General features: G+C 42.9%; 2 protein-coding genes across 6 annotated transcripts in view; one reads left to right on the top strand and one right to left on the bottom strand.

The window, feature by feature from the left end:
- Positions 1-14922, bottom strand: part of evi5b (ecotropic viral integration site 5b) — a 44711-nt gene extending 29789 nt beyond the window's left edge. For 2 of the 5 annotated variants that reach the window (XM_030791240.1, XM_030791242.1), the window contains exons 1-2: positions 14883-14922; positions 4364-4596 (exon numbers count right to left, since the gene is read on the bottom strand). In XM_030791240.1, coding sequence (XP_030647100.1) covers positions 4364-4515 — 152 coding nt within the window. In that variant the 5' untranslated portion in view covers positions 4516-4596; positions 14883-14922. Of the gene's footprint in view, positions 1-874; positions 1010-4363; positions 4597-6836; positions 6900-14096; positions 14148-14882 lie in introns of those variants that run through there. The other 3 variants (XM_030791244.1, XM_030791241.1, XM_030791243.1) reach the window with 3 other exon arrangements.
- A 1871-nt stretch (positions 14923-16793) lies between these two features.
- Positions 16794-20684, top strand: rpl5b (ribosomal protein L5b). Its single transcript, XM_030791247.1, has 8 exons — positions 16794-16882; positions 17394-17463; positions 17554-17669; positions 17985-18119; positions 18501-18703; positions 19300-19477; positions 19954-20042; positions 20517-20684. Exons 1-8 carry the CDS (start codon positions 16880-16882, stop codon positions 20611-20613), a joined length of 891 nt encoding a protein of 296 aa, XP_030647107.1. The 5' UTR covers positions 16794-16879; the 3' UTR covers positions 20614-20684.
- The last annotated feature ends 110 nt before the right edge of the window (positions 20685-20794 follow it).

Genomic DNA, 20794 nt, shown 5'->3' with positions numbered 1-20794 from the left:
TTCAAGCACTAGTCATATATGCTATGATTCAGCTTCAAACACCACAGAGAGTTTGAGTAAGTGTTTCAGGTGAACTATCATTGTCTTAACTATAAAACTTTATCAAAGAGGTCAGTAAATGTCAAAATTAATACAAAGTAACAACTTCCCTTAGGGAGACTACGAGAGGGGAGGAAACGTCGCCGGGGCATTCAAACGAGCTTTCTTGGCCTCGTTTAGTATAACGGCATTCACATAGAAAGAGAACCGAGAAATGAACCTCGAGCCCAAAACCAACACTAACAACAACTCTGTCCCTCCTAGAGAGCAATGAACCGTACTACTCTAGTTCTGAATTGTCGAAACCCGTGAATTTGGAGGTTGTTTTGACTCAGTCTCTGTCGATACTGCTCTCCGCATCCTCATTAACACATGTTCTGTGTATGAATAAAACGAAAGGAGAGAGTGAAGTGAAGTTTGAGGGTATTCCAGATAACCTGGTTTTGAACTGTACTTGCTCCCTCTCTGTAAATGATTGACTACAGGTTAAACAAAGTACAACGTGGTGCCCTTGGCAAAAAAAATAAAGAAATAAATAAAACGCTGCCGCTCCGGAGTGGAACATTTTCCCCTAAGACCAGTCCTTTTAAGGCTGTTCACATCAAACTTAAAACCTTTAAAATATACAACCGACAGCGACAGAGAAAGGCGACGTAGCGATGATGAAACCGACTGTTCTGTGAACAGAGTTTGTTAGCATTTAGCATTGCAAGGGCATGACCCCGTTAACACCACCGTGTCTCGTGTTGTTTTATCCGTCGCGTTCAGAGGAGCCGAATCTTTATAAAGTACATGCGAGAGAAGCGTTCAGAAGCGGGTGAAGGAAAGTGCTCACCAAGAGAAACTCATGGTGCTGTCCTCATGCCCTCGTTACGGTGCTAATGGGGTGAGAGGTGAAGCAGTAACTCCATACAGTTCCGGAAGGCGAGAGAGGGTCCGGTGAGAGACTGGATCCACAGAGCAAAGTGTCCTCTCGCTATCTCGGTCTTTCTCTCTTCAGCTTTCTCTCACTCGCTCGCTCGCTCACTCACTCACTGTCTGTCTCACATACAGCTTATCTGTAAGGTGCAAAGGCCTTCACTCAGTGCACTACAGGAGTAAAATCAATGCACTCTCATAAGCAGGTGTGTGTGTGTGCGTGCGTATGTGTGTCACACGGACAGTATTTTGTTTGTATTCACTCTGTGTGTGTGTGTGTGTGTGTGTGTGGAAGCATGTGAGACAAAGAAACGTGCTTATTCACTGTGCCTAAATACAGATAACAAAATGTCTGCTTTCTGCTGCACCTGAATTTGGGTGTGCGCATGCATGTCAGAGGAGATCCTCAGCTCCACCTGCTCTCTAAAGCACTTTAGAGCTGCCCTGTTTTCTTTACCAATCTGTAAGGGAGTCATTTTTGTGCGTGGGTGTTTGCAAAGTTACAATACTAATAGCAAATTCTCCGTATTGTAGAAATTAGTTCCTTTGTGAGCACTTCACGAGCTGGAGTTAGAAAAGGCTTGAAAAAAAGAGCTCCACTTTGATGAGCCTTAATTCCACTCGCAATTAATTATTCGTGAAGGCAGGGGGTGGGGCTTTGAACTCTCATCACTAATTTAAATCATCCAAATGACCAACTACTTGAAAAATGATCAAGCCCATGCAAGATTTTATTTCAGCTTAAGACGATCCATTGAGGTGATCACAACATACTTTTAACAAAGGCACTAACAGCTAATGTTGATTCTCTGGAATTGTTTATTCCTACTGACCTTCAAGGTCAGAGTACAAAAGAACAGACACGCTTCCTGCGCCTTGAGAAGGTGCTTTGCTAACCACCCTGGTTTTTTTCTTTTATGGGAAGACGTGATCTGCCGCCTTAGCAGTTGGGTTCAGGTTGCTAAGCAGTATCAGCTGTGACTAATTCATAACAGATAAGAGTGGTGTTAAAGTACTGACAGTGATGTTATAAAATAGTCATCAGTAAAGTATAATACTGTAATCAGTGTTTCCCCAGCCCAGTACGACATGAAGCCTCCTCACATTTAATTAGCGTAAGTGCCATCTCAGAAATAAACACTCGTTAAGAGGATGACTCACAAAACAGTCCCCCAAATGCCCACTGCAATTACATGTGCATTATAAAACACGCCGGGGGCTAACCGTGGGCTTCACATCGTTGTAGATGAAATTCTTTTTTTGTTTCCCTCTGTGAACTGAAAAGAAAAGTATCACTAGAGCTGCCAAATAGAAGAGTGAAAAAAATGAATGGCTCTTCCTTGCATTTTACTGGGGAATTTAACAGATTCAGTGCTTGGGCGGTGGATCTGTGCACCAGGTGAGGGAGTATATTGGGTATTGATAATGACATGATGACAGGTGGCAGAAGCATGCGCCATGTCAGAGGTCACAGCTGTGACTCCACAGACTGGGGGGGGGGGGGGGGGGGGCAGGGGTCAAAGGTCACGGTATCCTGACTATGTATGTTGAACCGGCTCTGAGAAGGTGGGTTCACCCAGACACACAGTCAAAAGTGACACGAAGATACCCAGGAAAAACCATCCCCCGAACGCTGCTATTTTGCCATGGTACGTTTGCTTAAATTAAGAAACACTTACATTTCTTTCACTAAGAAAATACAATTTTTTGAATCTCACTCTAGATATTGTCTTGGCCAGACATACAGACGACTGGAAACCAGTGCGTGGTCTGTTTTTCAAGGTACAGGGCATGGTGAAGCTGAAGAAAACTGTAAATACTTACATTCTCTTCTCAGTATTAACAATCACATACCAATCTGAGGACATAAGACAGACCACCAAGACACCAAAATACGGCCATTTATACCAGGTCTCTCTGTGAGCCTTATTCAGAAGAGTCAGTGAGGCCCAGGCCAAGTGCGGGCTCCAGTGCTCATTTAAAGGACACAGTACCCAGACACCTGCAGGAAGGCATTAGCATTGAGGTTTTATCCCCTGCTGGCTTCAGTGAGTGGAGTAGGCCAGTGTTTCCCCTCAGGAGAGGACACATTCCAGAAACGCTCACTCAGAAGGCCAACACGAGACAACCAGTCCAGTCTCTCTTCCAGCGACGCTCTCACGATTCCGATAGAGCCCTCTCTCTATCTTCACATATTGACACACCACGCAGACTCCTGCCATGCACACACACACACACACTCTAGATAATGTTCTCCCTCTATCTTTCAGACAAATGTGTAAACACACAGACCATTCCTGCTGCGCTTCTCAGGCCGTTACCATGTCAACATGTGAACAGACCGGGGAAGATGAACGGGGCCGGAGCCAGGAAGAGCGAGAGCGAGAGAAGGAGAACCTTTCTCCCAAAAAGCTTTTAATATGCTCAATCAGGACAGACATCCCTCTTCCTGCCTGACAGAACATCACCCACTCACGCTGGCAGCAGCAGCAGCAACACCCCTGTGTTATCAGCGTGTCACAGCCTCTTGTGTTACACCGCTCCGACAAAGACAACCTACAGATTAGATTCCAAATTTACATCAGCCGCACCACCGGGAACGCTGCTGTCTGTGTCTAGTCATTAAAACTCTCAACACAAGAGAAAAGCGCAGACATAAAACAAAAGCAACAGGAAATCTCAGAGTACGGTGACTGTACACAGCGATAACGAACGAAACTAAACGAGGATGCACAGGACCTGTGAAACTACCTTTTTAAGAATGTGACATTGCTTTAGAAAAGCCGTGAGGCTTGACTCCACTTGACTAAGATACAGTCAACATTTGATGGATGTGGAGAAGTCAACTGGATGACTAGGCAGTGACTAACACAAATGACTAATCAATGAACTGGGGTGTGAGGCAAAAAAACACAAAAGCTTCGTGAATCGGTGCAGAATGACGTCTTTCCATGAAATCACTTGTCAGCCTTTTAGAAATACATTTCTCTTTAAATCGGTTTTCTTTTAAGCCAAAAAAACACCAGATATTTTAATATCAATCAGATCAAGTGATTCGGCCCTGAATCCTCCTGTTGGCACATTAGAAAAAAAACGGAGCAGCAGGTGGTGTTTACAGATGACACCATCTCTTTGCATACACCGCCGTCGGTGAAACAATTCAGCGGTAGTTCATTCTTTTTTGCGTCGGTGAAATTCAGCGTGGAATTTAACAAGGTCGACAGACAATTACAAATGCCTTAGACTCTCAAGTACAATGTATCAATTCCTCAATAACGTGGTTTAGTAAACGTGTTTCAGTCTTAGCATAGCCTGCTTAAGCGTGGGCAGGGTGCGAGATAAGGATGTGTGTGGATGAGAATGTGAACTGGGTCCAGAGGCCCATACTCGGGCGTGTGACTCTTACCTGTTTTGTTCCTCCAGTTTGGCCAGCAGTTCCACTTCGTCCGGACTGAGCTGGGCTGGCGAAGAGGGCGACAGGCCGGCCGAGGAGAGGGACGTGGACGAGGAGGCGGCCGTGGTGTTTAGCGAAGAGGGCGTGGCCACCTGGCTAGCCATCTGACTGACTGTGAGCGACACCGAGTTCTTTACCCATGAGAGAGTAGAACTCAGCTTGCCTGCTACCTTATCTGTCGCCACCTGAAAATAAAGTAACAAGCAAAGGAGAGTTGGGGGGGTGAATATTTAAAAGAAAGGATTTAAATGGAGAAATCATGTAAGTCGGTACACATTGAAAATGCCATGACGCAATCCTTGACTGCAGAATACATTGGTCATGCACCAGTGACTGGTTTTTTATTTTTTTTCCGTATGCTAACTTCTTTTGAACAGGTGCTAAAAGCTTTGGCATGTCTGACTCCTTCCCCACTGGGCTCACTATACAAGTCTGGAACTCGAGCGATTGCAAAATGAGGTGCCAGGCATGAAGGGTACCCGCCGCATTAAGAACAAGCCAAAGGAAAGAAATAAGAGTGTCATTCACCATGGTATCACAGTTCAAACCACAGATTTTCAGTTCAGAAAGTCACTGAAACACCCAGCTGCACAGGAATTCAAATTCAGGAGGAAAAAAAAGAAACCCTCTATAATAATGTTTCAACTGCATGAGAAGAAGGTAAAACGAAACTTCTAAAATAAGCATGTGATGCATCCTTGATGCAAATACGCAAAGCAGTCCAAAGCCAGCACTGGAAAAATTAGTACCGCGAGCGCCAAGAAATACAGTGGACGTCATCGGATTCCATGCCTCTCTGGGTTATCACAGGCTGCCGTTAGTTAGAGGAGCATTTTGGTCTTGGCTGCCCCGCTCTCCGCTCTTATTTTTGGACTCTCATGATGGTTCACAGGGAGTTTCTGTAAAGACTCATCTAACCAGGGATTTTAAAATGTTTTGAAACTAAGAGGAACTGAAGAGCAGGAAAGTACATAACAAAAGGCTATAGCTAATGAGTGGGAGATGCCTGAATACTAATAGTTATTCTGAAGCATGCAATTTCATTTAGATTTCATTTCAAATGGCTCACATGTTCGTCTGAATCCCGTGTGTGCGTATACAAATGTGGAGGTCAACTGTTTTCCAGTTCAGCTTTACAGGAGTACAAGAGCACTTTTGTGGACTGTTAAACAGTTTCTAAACCGTATCTAAACCAAGAGCACTTTTGTGGAGTGCTAAACAGTTTTTAAACCGTATTTAAACATTCAAAATCCATTTATGAAAGAGTTGAAACAAAAGCGGTTTAAGTAACAGATAAAACCCGAGCAAACGTACACAAACAGGCTGCAGATTAAACATCTCTATCTGGCGATTTAAGCCTGTGTTTAGACAACCCTGCTTTTGGAAAGAAACCATACGGCAGGATTTTGTGCCGGTTTTTTTGAAATACCTCTGGCTTCATTCTAATATTACGAAGATCGAGTTACCTTATTGTTCCTTGCATGCGAAAGAAGCCGGAATACTTCATAACAGCGGACTTAACTAAGTCAACACCATGTTTTTTTTTTATCATATATGTATAGTCAAATGACAGAGTGATACCAAATCTGAGGAGAGGATGAGGGGTCTTCAACAGGGGGAAAAAAAAAAGGGAAAAAAAAAAAAAAGAGGAGGTCTTGTCTGGAGAACGTCTGAATCATCACATGCTATCCTGTAGCCTGTTTCCTCTTTGAGAGAATGCCTTTGAGTATCGCTGAATCAGGATAATGAGACGCTTGCTACTCCGCTACTGACGCAGATGCCTCCAAGGCAATTATCTGGAGATGGAGACAAATTGGATCCGTGGGTCGTTTGCGAGTGTACGCTTACACGTTCAACAGAGTCACCTAACGCCACCTCGTCAAATTAGACGGCCGTCTCTTCTGTGAGGCTGAGAGAGGAACACTGTCTCAACACTGTGCACTTTCAAAAGGAGAAAGACGTGTTGTTACCTCCAAAAGAGCAGACGGAGACACTCGCCCTAAAGATTAAATGTTACCTCGCGTGAAAAGAGTAAATGTTACCTCGCGTGAAAAGAGTAAATGTTACCTCGCACGAAAAGTCTGTTGGCTCCATTACCAGGAGGACAGGAAGGAATTATGGGTAAAATATAAAGACTCCATATAGGAAAGCACTCTAGAAGGCTGTGTCATCAGTGAGGTCCTTCTCAAAATGTTGCGTGTACCATTTAGAATAGCTGGACAGCCAAACAGGATAGATCAGATGCAGGACACGAATAGATGTAAATTGTAAAAATTCATAAAAGGGTTAAAAAAGTAAAACGTATGTCACATAACACAGCACAGGCTAATCCCTCTCAGTCCACGCCGATGGTATACGACATGCGCAATTATGCAGGAACCTGTGATTATGTAGATGGCTTCGGACTTTTCTCAAGTGTGCTTACCTGACCGAAAGGATTCCTGTCCGCGGAGTTCTGTCAGAACATGCTCTTGAACCACAGAGGTAGAAAGTAACAAATCTTCAAAGAATGAAACCTCGACAGCAGGTTACCGTCCGGTCAAACAACAGATAATCTTTAGTGAGAGGAAAACTTCCCTGTGCTATTCAAGGTTTTCGACGTTCATCCCGTAACATTTCAGCTGTGCATTGCATGAAAAAACAAAAAAAAAAAACACCCTGAGGTAGTCTGCGGAGTCACACGGTTGTCACAGAGTCAATCAGGTTCAAAGGGCATCTCCAGCGACCATTACAAGGAGCGGGTTTAATGACAGAATGAAGGCTAGGCGCTCTCTGACTCTCCTTAAGCGTGGCAGTCAGAGAGAAAACTCCGGAATTCACCTGACAGCCTCAGCGCTGTGTGTGAGAGAGAGAGAGAGTGAAAAAAAAAAAAAGCCTGTCCTCGTTGCCACGGTGACGTCAGTACCGTCCAACGTTTGTAGAGTAAGCGAGAAGGAGCTCACTGCGCAACGTTACGCTGTTAAACGAGAACCTCTAGGGGGAAGTCTGTGGTTCTCTGCCCAAGAAGAGCTTTTCTATTTGCATGTGACACTTCTCTGAATCCGCTGTAAGGCAGCGCGTGTTTCCCCTCTCTCTCTCTCTTTCACTGTCGAGAATACCACAGTGCCACAAAGCAACCACAGTGGCTGTGTTCCTGTATTCCACATGCCTGATTCCTGAGAAGGCGGGTCTTTCGGGGCAAGACCAGAATGAAAGGGAGCGAGAGCAAGAGGAGGGGCAAGGAGAGTGAGGAAAGGGAAAGGTCGAAGAGCAGAGGGATGAAAAGAGCCCGGGGAGGGTTCCTCTGTAAAGAACGACAGAACCGACAGAGAACCTAGATCAGCATACGGTGATCTCTGGTGGCGTCGAGGGTTTGAGGTCAGGTACATGAGACAACAACAGGCTGAAACGAAGAACCTCTACCATATTCAAAATGTGAAGACGTTCTGCTTCTTCTTCTTTTTTAACAGACAATAACATGCCGTCAGATCACAATCAGAGAATCTTTCACAGAAAGATAAACAAAACAATACAGACAGAAAAGAAAAACCCTTTCAGAAAACAATGGCATTGGCAAACTCAAATCTTTTCCTGGATCAAAAGAGAGGTAGTGTTTTCACTATACCAATCAAATAAGGTCACAGAGTTTTGCATGACACTGAGTGCTGAATAATGCTCTGAAGTGGAATACCTTCATCCAGGTTGTGTTGGTCTGACCGTATCAGTTACAATAATAAACTCCTCTCAAACTCTGATCCCAGACCAGTGATTCAGTTTTCTCTCTGTTTGCTCCATAGGAAATCTTAAGGGGGGGGGGGGGTGTTTAAGTCCCTACCCAGCCCTTTTTCTTAGCCCCTTTTTCAGGCCTCCAAACTCACAGCTGTTCCTTAGCTTATCCACCGATTTCCACAGCTGTTTCACGGCAAAGACGTCTCCAACACCACCATCACAATCACGCACACAGAGAGAAAGAGCAGCGGAAAGGCAGTCAGAAATAGACAGAGCGGGAGACGGGCAGAAAGTAAGCAGCTACTCAAACTGCCTTCTGCCTTTCAGACTTAACCCCGAGAGAGAATCCAGCCCTGTGTTCTCCCTGTCACTTTCATGAAATTACATTTGCAAAAAGCTACGTGCAGTCTGAAATGAGTTTTGCTGAACTCATACATTCTAAATGACTTGTTTTCCTGTCCGTGCTCAGATCCCTGATTACAGCCCAAAAAAAAAAAAAAAAGGTTGATAGAAAGGTTCACTTCCTCTTTTAACGAAACTGTGTTGTCAGTTTTGTTTTTTTTTGCGGGCGAGCGGTACAAACACAATCACATGTCTAGTTTCTCAAACGTAGACCTTGAAGGAACTGCACCCCCTACTCCCTCACCCCAAAACCCACTGATCCATCTGCCCTATAGCTTTGTGCTTTCACAGGCAACAGATGTTTTTGGTGTGTACAGCGGAGCAGAGAGCCTGTTCCGTAATGTAACAGCATCGTTTCCTGCAGCCTGTCCATCTCAATTATTCATACAGCGCTGATCCGTCGTCTTCTTAGACGGCCGCAAAAGAGAACCGACCCCAAACCATCCTTCGTGTACTCGTCGCCCAGGGGGTTCGATGAAGAGCGATATGGACAGCTTTGTTTAAAGCAGAGTCTCTGATTCTCTTAACTCAATGCAGCACAGTCAGTCGGTACATGCATCTAGAACGGTACCGACTAATAGCTCAGAGGCAGGCGATGGGGACCAAACTGTGTGTGTCATTGTTTTCCATATAAAACTAATCATTAAGGCGACAGCCCACGCGGTAAATGGCAAGGTCTTGATTTGACATTGGATAACACTAAATCTGACGTATGGACTAAAAGTCCCTCTCCAGCCTGAAACTCTATTAAACATTTCCATACGTGCAAAAAGAAAAGAAAAACTGCTGATGTAACGAGACCTTGACGTTTCACACAGCCCAGACAGTTCTGACGGGATAGATCTCTAACAGATGGCGCTCCAGCTGAGGGTAAAAACATTCTCTCTATGCTTGATGATTCTCTGTCCACTCCACTAATGGAAAGACAGCATTGAAGTCATGTTTTCCATTTTCCACGGTAAACATAAGAGGTTTCTGAAAGGTAATGACCACACTGTGTGGAACATTTGAAAGGTAGGGCTGGTTAGGTCTGGAAACACCAGGATAGGCCAGAGGCAAAGAAGTCGTCAACACAGGAAAAACAAAAACAAGGCAGTCGGTTCAGGAATGGCTGTTTATAATGACACAAATCCTTTTTGACATGACAGTGCTATCTAAACCTTAAAAATGCTAATGAACGCTGTGAATGGATCAGAAAGGATGAGCGGTAAGGGCCACTGGACCAGTCCAGCATACAAATGATAGGACTAACTGGGCTGACCACATGTAGAACCTATAAAGTAATGATACAAACTTAGCCTGCTATTTTTTACTCAGTCTGTGAAAACACTGCAGGCAATTACAAACGCACACACACCGATGGAAAAACAGGAAACAGTGCCTACAGATGACGACTGTTTTTAGTGTTACGCCCCGTCTTTGACCCTGTCTCTACGGGGGGGGGGGGGGTTGGGGCACAGGTACTCCCCTGGCCCTGCTGAAACCCATGATACTGCTCAGTGACTTTTAAAAGAAAACCTTGGACAAGTCAGGTCCATGTTGAGAAGTGAAAGCAAGGAAGCAGGGAGAGTGTTCTGTAACCTGTAGTGGAGTCAGACACGCTGTCTAGACAGGTATGCCCCCAGCTAACAGGCTGACGTGACATACAAGGACGTGACGTCTTATGGCTGACATGTAACCCTCAGGGGGAAAAAAAAACATCAAAAACATAAAACAGTCCAACAAAAATATTACGCTATACAAAAAATCAGAGAAAATAGGAAATTCACTTGAACTGTTGTTTGATGCACAAAGATATCAGGATAACAGACACAAACAAAATAATAAAACAATAATAGTAAAATACCGGCATGAAATAGGTTTTACTGAATTACAGCATGAAAAACAGAACGAACATATCGTCTACATAATGCTTTGCTGTATGGAGCGAGTGCTGATTAAGTATTATTATTTCTATGAACAGGGTCTGAGAGAGAGAGAGAGAGAGAGAGATGCTGTGTAGGGTCGGTAAAATCTCTCTTGGCCCATACACCGACACAGAAAAGCTCCAACTGTTAGCTAGTCCAGCTGTCCAAATAGTGTAGAATCAGAGAGCCAAGCTTCTACCCTAGGACCCTCAGAAAGAACAAGAGAGAAAGAGATAAAGTGATAGAGAGAGAGAGAGAGAGAGAGAGAGAGAGACTGTGAGCTCTGTGTTTTTCACGCCAGAGGGAGCTTTATCTGGCATCTTTCTGAACAGCAAGCTGTTTCACGGTGAAGCAATTTTCATCATTAAAGTCAAACCTGGAAAAAAAAAAAAATCCACACTTGACTGCGACCATTTATATTCTAGCAAGAAAGCCTAACATAAATATAAATATAAAGTGGTGTATTCATGGGCAAAACTGACCATTTGACAGTTATCCTGAATGAACTAATCAGATGCTTGGCTTACACTAACACGTCCTCGGGTGGCATCCACAAACCTCTGTATTCAAATACCTTGCAAATTTCAAGTTGAAACCATAACTTTTATAGGCTTAATCCCGTAACATAACCCTATTCACACCTCTATGGCATGTCCTAGTTTTTAGGCCCAGCTCTGCCAAACTGTGCTGGGATCAGGTTTCAGTAGAGTGACTCAGGTGAACATGTCACGAGCTAAGGGACGATTCTTATGGTGACGTGTCCACAGTGTACCGTGCCAAGCCCACTGAATTAGCAAGACAAGGGACGAGCAGACTACCTGCGCTTAGCGCTGACAGAGAAGCAGCAGCTCAATGCTTTGCAGAGGTAACTGCTGAGAAGTCTGGTGGTGAATGAGCTCGCCGCAGGGTAGAGGCAGACAGGGCCCGTTTCGCTAAGGAATCGGCTGAATTACGATTCAGAATTCACGACAAGAGTCTTAATCAGTTCTGTCACCCAGCCTCCCAGTCCAATTATACATCGCCAAACAAGATTGGTTTGTGTGCGCTTCTTCTGTTACAACCCTTGTAAATCAAACACACTCTAAGACCCATAGAGTGAGAAAACTGTAGGAAAATGGTTTTTTTGGTACAGGAGACTTCACACTGGGCCCAGATGCTCTGCTGATTACGTAAGACCGAGCCATTGATTTACTACTGTCTGGTTGTATGGGACTTTGAGTCCAGGCGATGGAATACAGTCCCACTGTGTTCCATTGTGGCAGTCTCAGTATGGAACCTTTGTTTGATTTCACAGGTGGCATCTTGACTAAGGGTTTGCATTAGCATAAATCCAGTGTGTGGGGATAGGATCCCCCTTTTTTTGGTTGGCCTGGAGAAGGACAGTGACTGTGGAAGGAGTAACACATCCAGAATGCGTAATGAGGAGGCCCACACTGCATGAAACACTATCACAGGGGAACCAGCCAACAGAAACTAGCTAGAGCATTTCCTCTGTGGGCAAGGGCCAAGGCTAGTCACACACTCTCAAAACCAATTGCCTTAAGAAAGTAGCAGTCTCAACTGTTTTATCCATTTATCCCTGTTCAAAACTATCTATTTGGTCAATTTGTTTTTGAAGGATGGTGAATTGAGAGCAAATTTGCTGAGTATCATCCATTTCTGACCCACTGCACATAGATATTTGTATAAACCTCTCAAAGCAGCTTTTTTTTTTTGCTGAAAGAACACCATGTCTCTCATGCATGACCATGTAAGTGAAAAGATCTGGCACGCATAGCTCCAATTCCTCCCGCTTCAAAGTCATGTATACTCCCCATGTCACACTGACATTACAACCAGCTACAACGATTCAGAGTGGGGGTTCAGGACCAAATGTAAACACACGTAAAGTTTGCTAAGGGTAACATGGTAAAGGAGTGACAAACCCTGCTGGCACATATGAGAAGGAAAGACTCCTGGTTAACAAAGTGTTTCTGATTTGGAGAGGGGTGCTGTCAACAGGTTTCAGTGAAATAGGGTGGGGGGGGGCTCTTTCTATAGTGGAAAATAATGGATTCAAAAAGTACATTAGTGCACAAACCAGACAATAGAACGATTAACTGAATTCAAGGGCATGTTATGTTTAATTCAATGTCTTCTCCTCTCTAAATAACCTTTGTAGAACCACATTATCCACACACTAGTGGATCTTTTATTTAAGATCAAGGATTAAGAACAAGGGAAGAGCATTTTAACTTAGGTGACAGTGATTTGACTGTATGCAAAGCCGTCATTATTGACATACCATATATGGCTTTACTCATGCTCTCACTAACAAGACCACAGAGATTGTGGGTTCTCTTTTGAAGAACAAAGCCAAAATGCGGTTTTTAGTGGGCGAGTCCAGGCAAGCAAGTAGTCGCATCTCTCTCTCCTTAGTGTCTCTCTCTCCTTTGTCTGACTGCAATCTCCAAGCACCTCCTCCAGCTTCTAACACAACAGCCACAAACATCAAAGCAGTTCATATGCTGGGGATGTTTTTCCTCGACTAATACAGCAGATTGTGATTTCATTATGAGGAAGCCTACTTTTGAACATTCATAATAAACATATCCATGTAACACTGTGCCAGACATCACTATGCAGTAGCGGGTCTTGTTTAAGTTTGCACTGGGCTGAGCATTATCTTGCCGGCACTGTTATTTACAACAAGACAGCAAACCTAGGCTACATGAGACCTGAAGTCACCTTGATACTAGACCAACAACCCACGCTACAGTCAAGTTATCGAGAGGAGCACCTGGGATGGGATGAGTGCTTAAGTGGATCACCAAAGATCAACATGGATCAGGTGGCCTGCAATCACACCTAAGCTAGGATGCGGCATCCAGTGGTGCACGTTGCACTCACAATCTCACACACACACACACACATACATACATACAATCTCTGCGCTCTCTCTCTCAATCTCTATGGGTCAAAAGGTCACAGAAGAGTCAACATGAAAAGTGTAGGAAACACAGACCACTTGGGTTGGAAGTGTCATGTCGGGTCACAAATCATCACAAAGAATGTAAACAGAAGCTCTCAGAAGTTCTCAGAGCTGAGGTGAGATTCAGTGGTAAAATATGCAGTTAAACATCCAGTTGATTTCCATATTTAAACACTGAAGAAGTGACACAGTCACTGTGCATTCCAATTACAGTGAGGAGGTTGACCTCCTGAGTTGGCTGGGTCGCTCCGCATTTCAATTACAAACTCAGTGTCGAGCTTTAGGTACATAATCCTTGATGCTCTGAATCAACATCACATAAAAGCTTGGCATGATACAAATGCCATTATGTTTCCCATATAGTCTCACTTGGAGATGTAAGAAATACCCCAGAGCTTTAAAAATCTGATGTAAAATTCACCAGAGAGTCTGCCCTGAACAGCAAATCTGAACTATTGTTAGAAATCACTGGGGATCTGGAAACCAAACGGTGAAGCACCTAAAATACGTAATCTTTGAAATCCGCCGGCCAAACACGTCCAACTTTCAGCTCAGTTTAATTGTGGGGCTACGACGTATCTTAGAGACAAAAAGTGGGTTTAAACTCTTGTATATTTAGGAGTTGTAGCACTCGACATTTTCAAGAAGGTTACTTGTGATGGGAATAGCCACATGAGTGATGTTTTATTACACTTACAACATTTCTCAAAAAGGGAAAACAGACACGGCTCGAGAGGACTGATTTTGAGTTATACAGTTATCTCATCAGTCAAGCTGGCCATCTGGCACAGTCTTCATCAGTAGATAGCTATCTGGACGCCAATGTAACACAATTGGGCAGGCGAATACTAAGTAAACAAACAAAAAAGAACAGAATTCAGTCAAGACGAAGCCAAACATATGTTTAATGTGTCTGTATTAAACCATATTCATACTTGGGGCGAGCCAAATTAATGCTGACAATTGTATTTAAGTTGACATTCGCTTAATGTAGGACTCCAAATGTAGTACACTCTGCAGAGCTATATAACCTTCTACTTGACCAACCAGCGGACGACAGCTATACGGGTTGTGATTTTTCTCTGCAAAGTAGTAATGCAGCTTGCGGTCTTAATAATTGCAGCTGCTGACTTTTTCATTAAGAGAATTAAGGTAACTGTCGTTCACCAGCAAATATTAGCTACCAGAGTTACCAGAGCTAGCTAGCAAGCTAGCCAAGTTAGCAATTCTCATGGCAAGATCAGAGAGAAGTCATTTTGGCAAAATGTTTAAATACTTAAAACATGTTAAACGAAGGGTAATAACTTCGTGGTAATTACCTATCCTATCACCAAAACAAACAACATTAGCCTGTGCTGGCAAGAGACTGGACTGGCGAGTTTCCAAAAAGACACAGCAAGCAATAGACAAGCAGCCTTCATAACTCACTCTCCCTGCAACAAGCACAAGCAAGAAAGAAAAAACCCAATTCGAATAGTTTTACCTTGGAAACGTTTTAAATCCCAGGAGTTAGCTAAACATTAACCTCCCACGGAGCGAAGTACAGATACATTATCTTGCATTAACGAGCTTTGAGAGATACAAAGTTCAAACAACGTCAGAGGCTAATTTTCACACTGGACAGCTGAATCCACTGACTAGGAGCTAGCTGGTTAGCCAGTAACATTATGCGTGGATGTACACAGCAGGATACCACTGGCGCTCCAGCTACTCATGCCAACAAACGGCCCAGTCAGACGTCAATCCATTAGACTGAACTGAGCATGCGTACCATTTTCTACCAGATAAAGTTAATATATAAATACTGCCATCTGCTGTACACGCCCTGGACGTGCAGTATACCTGTTGCCAACAAAATTTACTGATGTGAAAATCACTGCTTAAACTGTGCTGTCAAACTTCGAATTTTGCTTCCTTACTCTGACCAGTTACCGCCACAGTTTACGAAGGTGGGTGACATCTTTTTTTTGCAATGGATGTTGAAGTCAAACATATTTTAAAACACATGAGTATATGCTGTGTACATGTACATTATAAGAGCCATTGTAAACTAATTTTCAGTATCTCTCTCAGTGCCTTTCTGGATATGAAATAGAGGTGTAAAGTCAGATATTTAAAAATATATATCTAAAACAAAAACAATCACACTTCTTACATGGCCAACAATAGTAGACTTATTTGTCATGGTATGTGGCCACCAAGGGTATCACAAAAGTATAATATCCATCAAAAAAAATTTGAAATTACATCCACAAAATCCAAAAGTGAGAGAGATATTCTGTACTATTTATGCACGAGCTAGTCTTTATCAGCTGGTGGCATCAAGGCCAGACTATTCATTACAGCAAAATAAGAACAAATACTTGTATAAGAGCTTTATATCCTATCATATATTTTTAAGAAATGCTGTTTCTTTTAGTGAAGACAGCAAAAATTTTGACAGAACACTTGAACTCTCTCTGAACTTGGATAGCTGACATAGCATAAAAGCATAGCTCCTGTTACCTCAGCCATAACTTTAATCCACATCAATGCCAAACTGGTTTAGTAATAAATCTCAGTAATATATCTCTAAAAATAATAACTTACAATCAGCTGGTCGGCTTGTTCCTTCATTTGTCATAACATAAGATATGAAACCAAACATAAGGTTGTGGAATAAGGCCGGCGATACCTAGACAAATGAGATAACCAACTTTTCAGGTTTGACATGGAAGTGCTGACGTAGATTCCACATTTCCCCAGTCAGACACACCTTCCCTTCAATGTCAGAGAGTCAGTGACGTAGCACTCTGATGTGCGTAAAGAACTGATTATTCATTTTGGATGCTATTTCTAGACACAAACAGAAAAAAAGACTTTCTCTGATTGTCCTTTCTGTGCATTCTGAGGCATGTCTTTTGTGCTGAGGCATGTCTTTTGTGTGTGTGTGTGTGTGTGTGTGTGTGTGAGAGAGAGAGAGAGAGAGAGAGAGTGTGAGTGTGCTTTCAGTTTATTTGTTAGAATGTGCAGCGTTATTATGTATCTGTATCCAAGCAAAGAAAACTGGCCTACAGTAGAGTTACACACCTGAGATGTGACCTGGAGGCAAACACTACAATGCAAAGCATCTGCCTTAGGCTCTAGATGTTACTAGACTGAATATGTGTGTAATGCAGATACAATTCATAATTCTACAACGTACCAAGAAAAGGCTATGAGTGACCAGCTTGAACCACACATTTTAAATGCAACTTTCGTTAAGGGAAATGCGAGGTTAACATGCTGTATAAACTTGTACTTATTCATCCTCCCCAGCAGAGGGCAATTGTTGTTTTTTCTTGCACTCGCCGGCTGCCTGATGCGTTGCCCTGTTGTCAGACCAGCGTGACGTTTCTTACCGAGCATGCGCAAATCATTCTTTCTTTTTCCAGTGCAGCGGAGTCAAAACCCCAGTCTTTGACTCCAGGCTCCGGCTAAGGAGACTGAAAAGTCTGCAAAATGGTCAGTAATCACCCACGATACTCATATGCTTCGATTCGATATGTATCAGTTGTTAGGTCGATGCCCTTAATAAAGTGTTTGCTGTCAAATATGCACGGATGATGATAGATTCTCAGCGATATACGTTCTCTGGTAGTTTTTCAAACGTGGCCTAATGGCTTAGTATATTTCTCCCATGCATTACTAGATAAAAGTAAGACAGGATCTAAAAGGTTGTCCGAAGCTTGCGCAGTCGTTTTCGGAATGTCAAAGTAATCTGTATGACTGTATTCTGACCTAAACTGTTTAATAAACACCCAGTCTGCCTGAGGACTCTACATAGAAAGCTGACATGCTAAGTCCGTTAGCTTTTTCCATTGGCGACTGGAACCTGTTAGGTCCTGTGCATATAGTCTTAAGAATATCGTTCGTTGTCATGCAACAGAATCTCCATATATGTTTTACTCATGAAATATGAGATTGTGATTTTAAGCTATGAAGGTTTTCATTGGAACGTCTGAATATTTTTCAGGGATTTGTAAAAGTGGTGAAGAATAAGGCCTACTTCAAGAGGTACCAGGTGAAGTTCAGGAGAAGGAGAGGTAACTGAGCAACTAGTTATTCTCCAGTGAACTGCTGACATTTTACATGCTCTGTCAAATAAATGAATATTCTTCATATTTACATTACAGAGGGGAAAACTGACTATTTTGCCCGCAAGCGCCTGGTTATCCAAGACAAGAATAAGTACAACACACCCAAGTATAGGATGATCGTCCGTTTCTCCAACCGGGACATCATCTGTCAGGTTAGTTTTGGTCAACTGACTCTCTGCTGATGGTGACCACTATGGCTTTTCTTTTTTGTTTATTTAAATGCAAGCAGCTTATTTTTAAAAGTTATTGTCAACAGTCGTCATTCTCTTACAACTGATGTTCGTCAAAATCTGCTTTAAACAGTGGTTTATTTGCAGCATGTTACTCAGTACTGGTCTGTACAAATAGGCTGTTATGGAAAGTTGTTTGTGTTTGAATGGTTCTTGAGACACTTAATCCCCTTCTTGTCCTTGGTTATCCTTTACGGTGCGGTATGAAATAAGATCTTTCGTGATCTTGTGTTGCAGATCGCCTATGCCAAGATTGAGGGTGATATGATTGTGTGTGCAGCTTATTCCCACGAGCTGCCCAAGTACGGAGTGACTGTGGGCCTCACGAACTATGCAGCTGCTTACTGCACTGGCCTGCTGCTTGCCCGCAGGGTAATCCATCCTTTCTTAAATTACATTTATATTCCTCTATGGTGTTTACAGCTTTAAAGAGACTGTTATACAGAAATAGGACCCTATAGAAATAGGACCCATACAGCTTTATAGAGATTGTTTTTATAGAAATAGGACCCATACTACTTTTGTTTTTTGCTGAAGGATAGAGGTCAGTCTTAATTGTATACACCGTTTCTGTTTGAGTCAAAACTTTGTGTCACCATGAACGTATTCTAAGTAAATATTAAAATCACGCTATTCAGCTATATTCACTGGCATAGTTGTAAATGTTTGATTTTTTTTTTTCCGGCCTGGTGTGATGCAATACCTGACTGTTATTCGTTTTTGGTCAGCTTCTCTCTGCTCCCCTCTTTTCAGCTGTTGAACAAATTCGGTCTGGATAAGGTGTATGACGGTCAGGTTGAGGTCACTGGAGATGAGTTTAATGTGGAGAGCATTGATGGACAGCCCAGTGCCTTCACCTGCTACCTGGATGCTGGCCTGGCCAGAACAACCACTGGCAACAAAGTTTTTGGTGCTCTCAAGGGGGCTGTCGACGGGGGTCTGTCCATCCCTCACAGGTAAAACCCTCTTTCTACGTCGAAATACACGCCATCTGTTTGGGTAGCGATCGACTGAATGACTGAAGGTTTATCGTTTGTGATTTGTGTGAAGACTGTTAGCTTTGAGGTTTGGCTTTTGACATTTGAAATATGTGCTGCTTAATGATGACACACTTCAAGACTGAGCAAATTGTGGTTGGTCCTTCATTTGCCCAGCTGATGTGAGCTTGTTTCAAGACGGGACTGAGAGCAGTTGTGTGTGTGTGGTGTTAAATATTCTACAATATAATTTTTTTTTGTTGTTGTAACATAGCATTCTTATTTTGCTGTTTTGCTTTCCTTACCTTATTGTGCCGTTTGCCTTACTACCTGCGATAATTGTCATAGATTTCCTACAAACTATGTCAGTCATCCATCATTACGTCCGTGTGTTTCTGTCCACATTTATTCATTCACTTATTTATTTTTAAGACATAGATTGGCATCTAGTTGTGATTGTTAGCAAGCCTCCCTCTCAGATTGTCAGTGAGATTCTGGGATTTCAACATTATCTCTACCCTGATTCTGTCACACATTTCTATCATCTGAAAGGAATATCTCTCCTTGCCTCTTAGCACAAAGCGCTTCCCTGGCTACGACTCTGAGAGTAAAGAGTTTAACGCTGAGGTCCACCGGAAGCACATTTTCGGTCTGAACGTGTCTGAGTACATGAGCTACCTGATGGAGGAGGATGAGGAGGCCTACAAGAAACAGTTCTCCCGCTTCATCAAGAACGGAGTCACACCCGAATCGGTAAAACATGAAGGCTCAGATTTCAGTGCAGTTTGCAAGCGAGAGTGAAGTGCTTATCTTACCAGAGCATTCCGAAAGCATTTGTTTTGGATGTGTGCATGCAGCGCACTGGGAGGCGATTGTTTACTTGTTCTGGCTGTTGATTCAGACTGCTTGATGTTGGGGGTGGTTTTTTGTTTTTGTTTTGGTTTTTTTGGGGGGGGGGGGCTTAAAAATATAATTTTACTGACATGGTGATGTAAAAAAAAATTTTTTGTCGTATCCAACATGTTATCTGTAAAAGTTTTGCTACAGCGTTTCTGTCTAAAACCCTAGCCTTCACACTCCATTTGTATTCCATTTTTGTTTTGTATCGAATATGACCATGTGAGAAATGTGCTCAAAACGGCGGTAGTGTTTTTTTCATGGTTTTATAAGGTAGCATGTTCTCTCCTATATGTGGCATCCGTGTTAAAGGCAATACACTTTCTCCACAGATGGAGGAAATGTACAAGAAGGCACATGCAGCCATCCGTGAGAACCCAGTACATGAAAAGAAGCCCAAGAGGGAGGTGAAGAAAAAGAGGTGCGTGATTGTCATGTTGTCGTTTTTATTTTGTGAAGGTGTATTTTGTGTTCTGCCCACTCTGTTTTCAGGTGTGTTTAAGAAGTCTAAGCAATCAGTGACCTTCATAAGGATTTGGTCTCTGAAACTAGATTTGTGGTCCAGAAGTATTCAGAGGCTTACAAAGTTTTTAGTTGTTGAGCCTCTTCAGAGCTACTTTTTCCGGCAATGAGTGTGTTCTGTCTTTGATGTGGACGCTGAAGCTATAATCATAATTTATCTGCACTCTTATTTATTTATTTATTTATTTATTTTTTAGAAATATGGATTTTGTCCCTTATTACATGACCTGTAGATTTTGGACCTGAAAAATTAAAGTCCTCACACAGCGAATTGCATCAGTCGAAGAGAGTCGTTCAGTATTAACACGTTCAAAGCAGATGTGATGAAAGTGACTGCTGTGTCATTAACGATGTGGGCGTGCACTTTTTGCAGATGGAACCGCGCCAAGCTCACTCTGGGCCAGAGGAAAGACCGCGTGGCCCAGAAGAAAGCCAGCTTCCTTCGGGCTCAGGAACAGGAGGCAGAGTAAACCTGTGCCCAACATTGTTCAAAATGATTGCAGAAAATTACTTTGTTCTAATAAATCTATTGGAAAAGACACTAGTGCGTGTGAGAGTGTGTGTGTGTGTGTGTGTGTACGCGTTTGCACTATTGATTTGTACTGCATTAAATTTTCATTATACAAGTTGTGGATAACTGCCCGTCTCTTC

Source organism: Chanos chanos, chromosome 14 (genome assembly GCF_902362185.1).
Source record: "Chanos chanos chromosome 14, fChaCha1.1, whole genome shotgun sequence".
Classification (NCBI taxonomy): Eukaryota; Metazoa; Chordata; class Actinopteri; order Gonorynchiformes; family Chanidae; genus Chanos; species Chanos chanos.
Note: the sequence above shows the minus strand (reverse complement) of the source record. Positions and strands in the feature narration are given on the sequence as shown.

Excerpts from the sequence above, each read along its gene's own strand:
- rpl5b (XM_030791247.1), top strand. Across the intron at positions 17,670-17,984 it reads ACCGGGACATCATCTGTCAG|ATCGCCTATGCCAAGATTGA; the intron begins GTTAGTTTTGGT and ends CTTGTGTTGCAG. Across the intron at positions 19,478-19,953 it reads ACGGAGTCACACCCGAATCG|ATGGAGGAAATGTACAAGAA; the intron begins GTAAAACATGAA and ends CTTTCTCCACAG.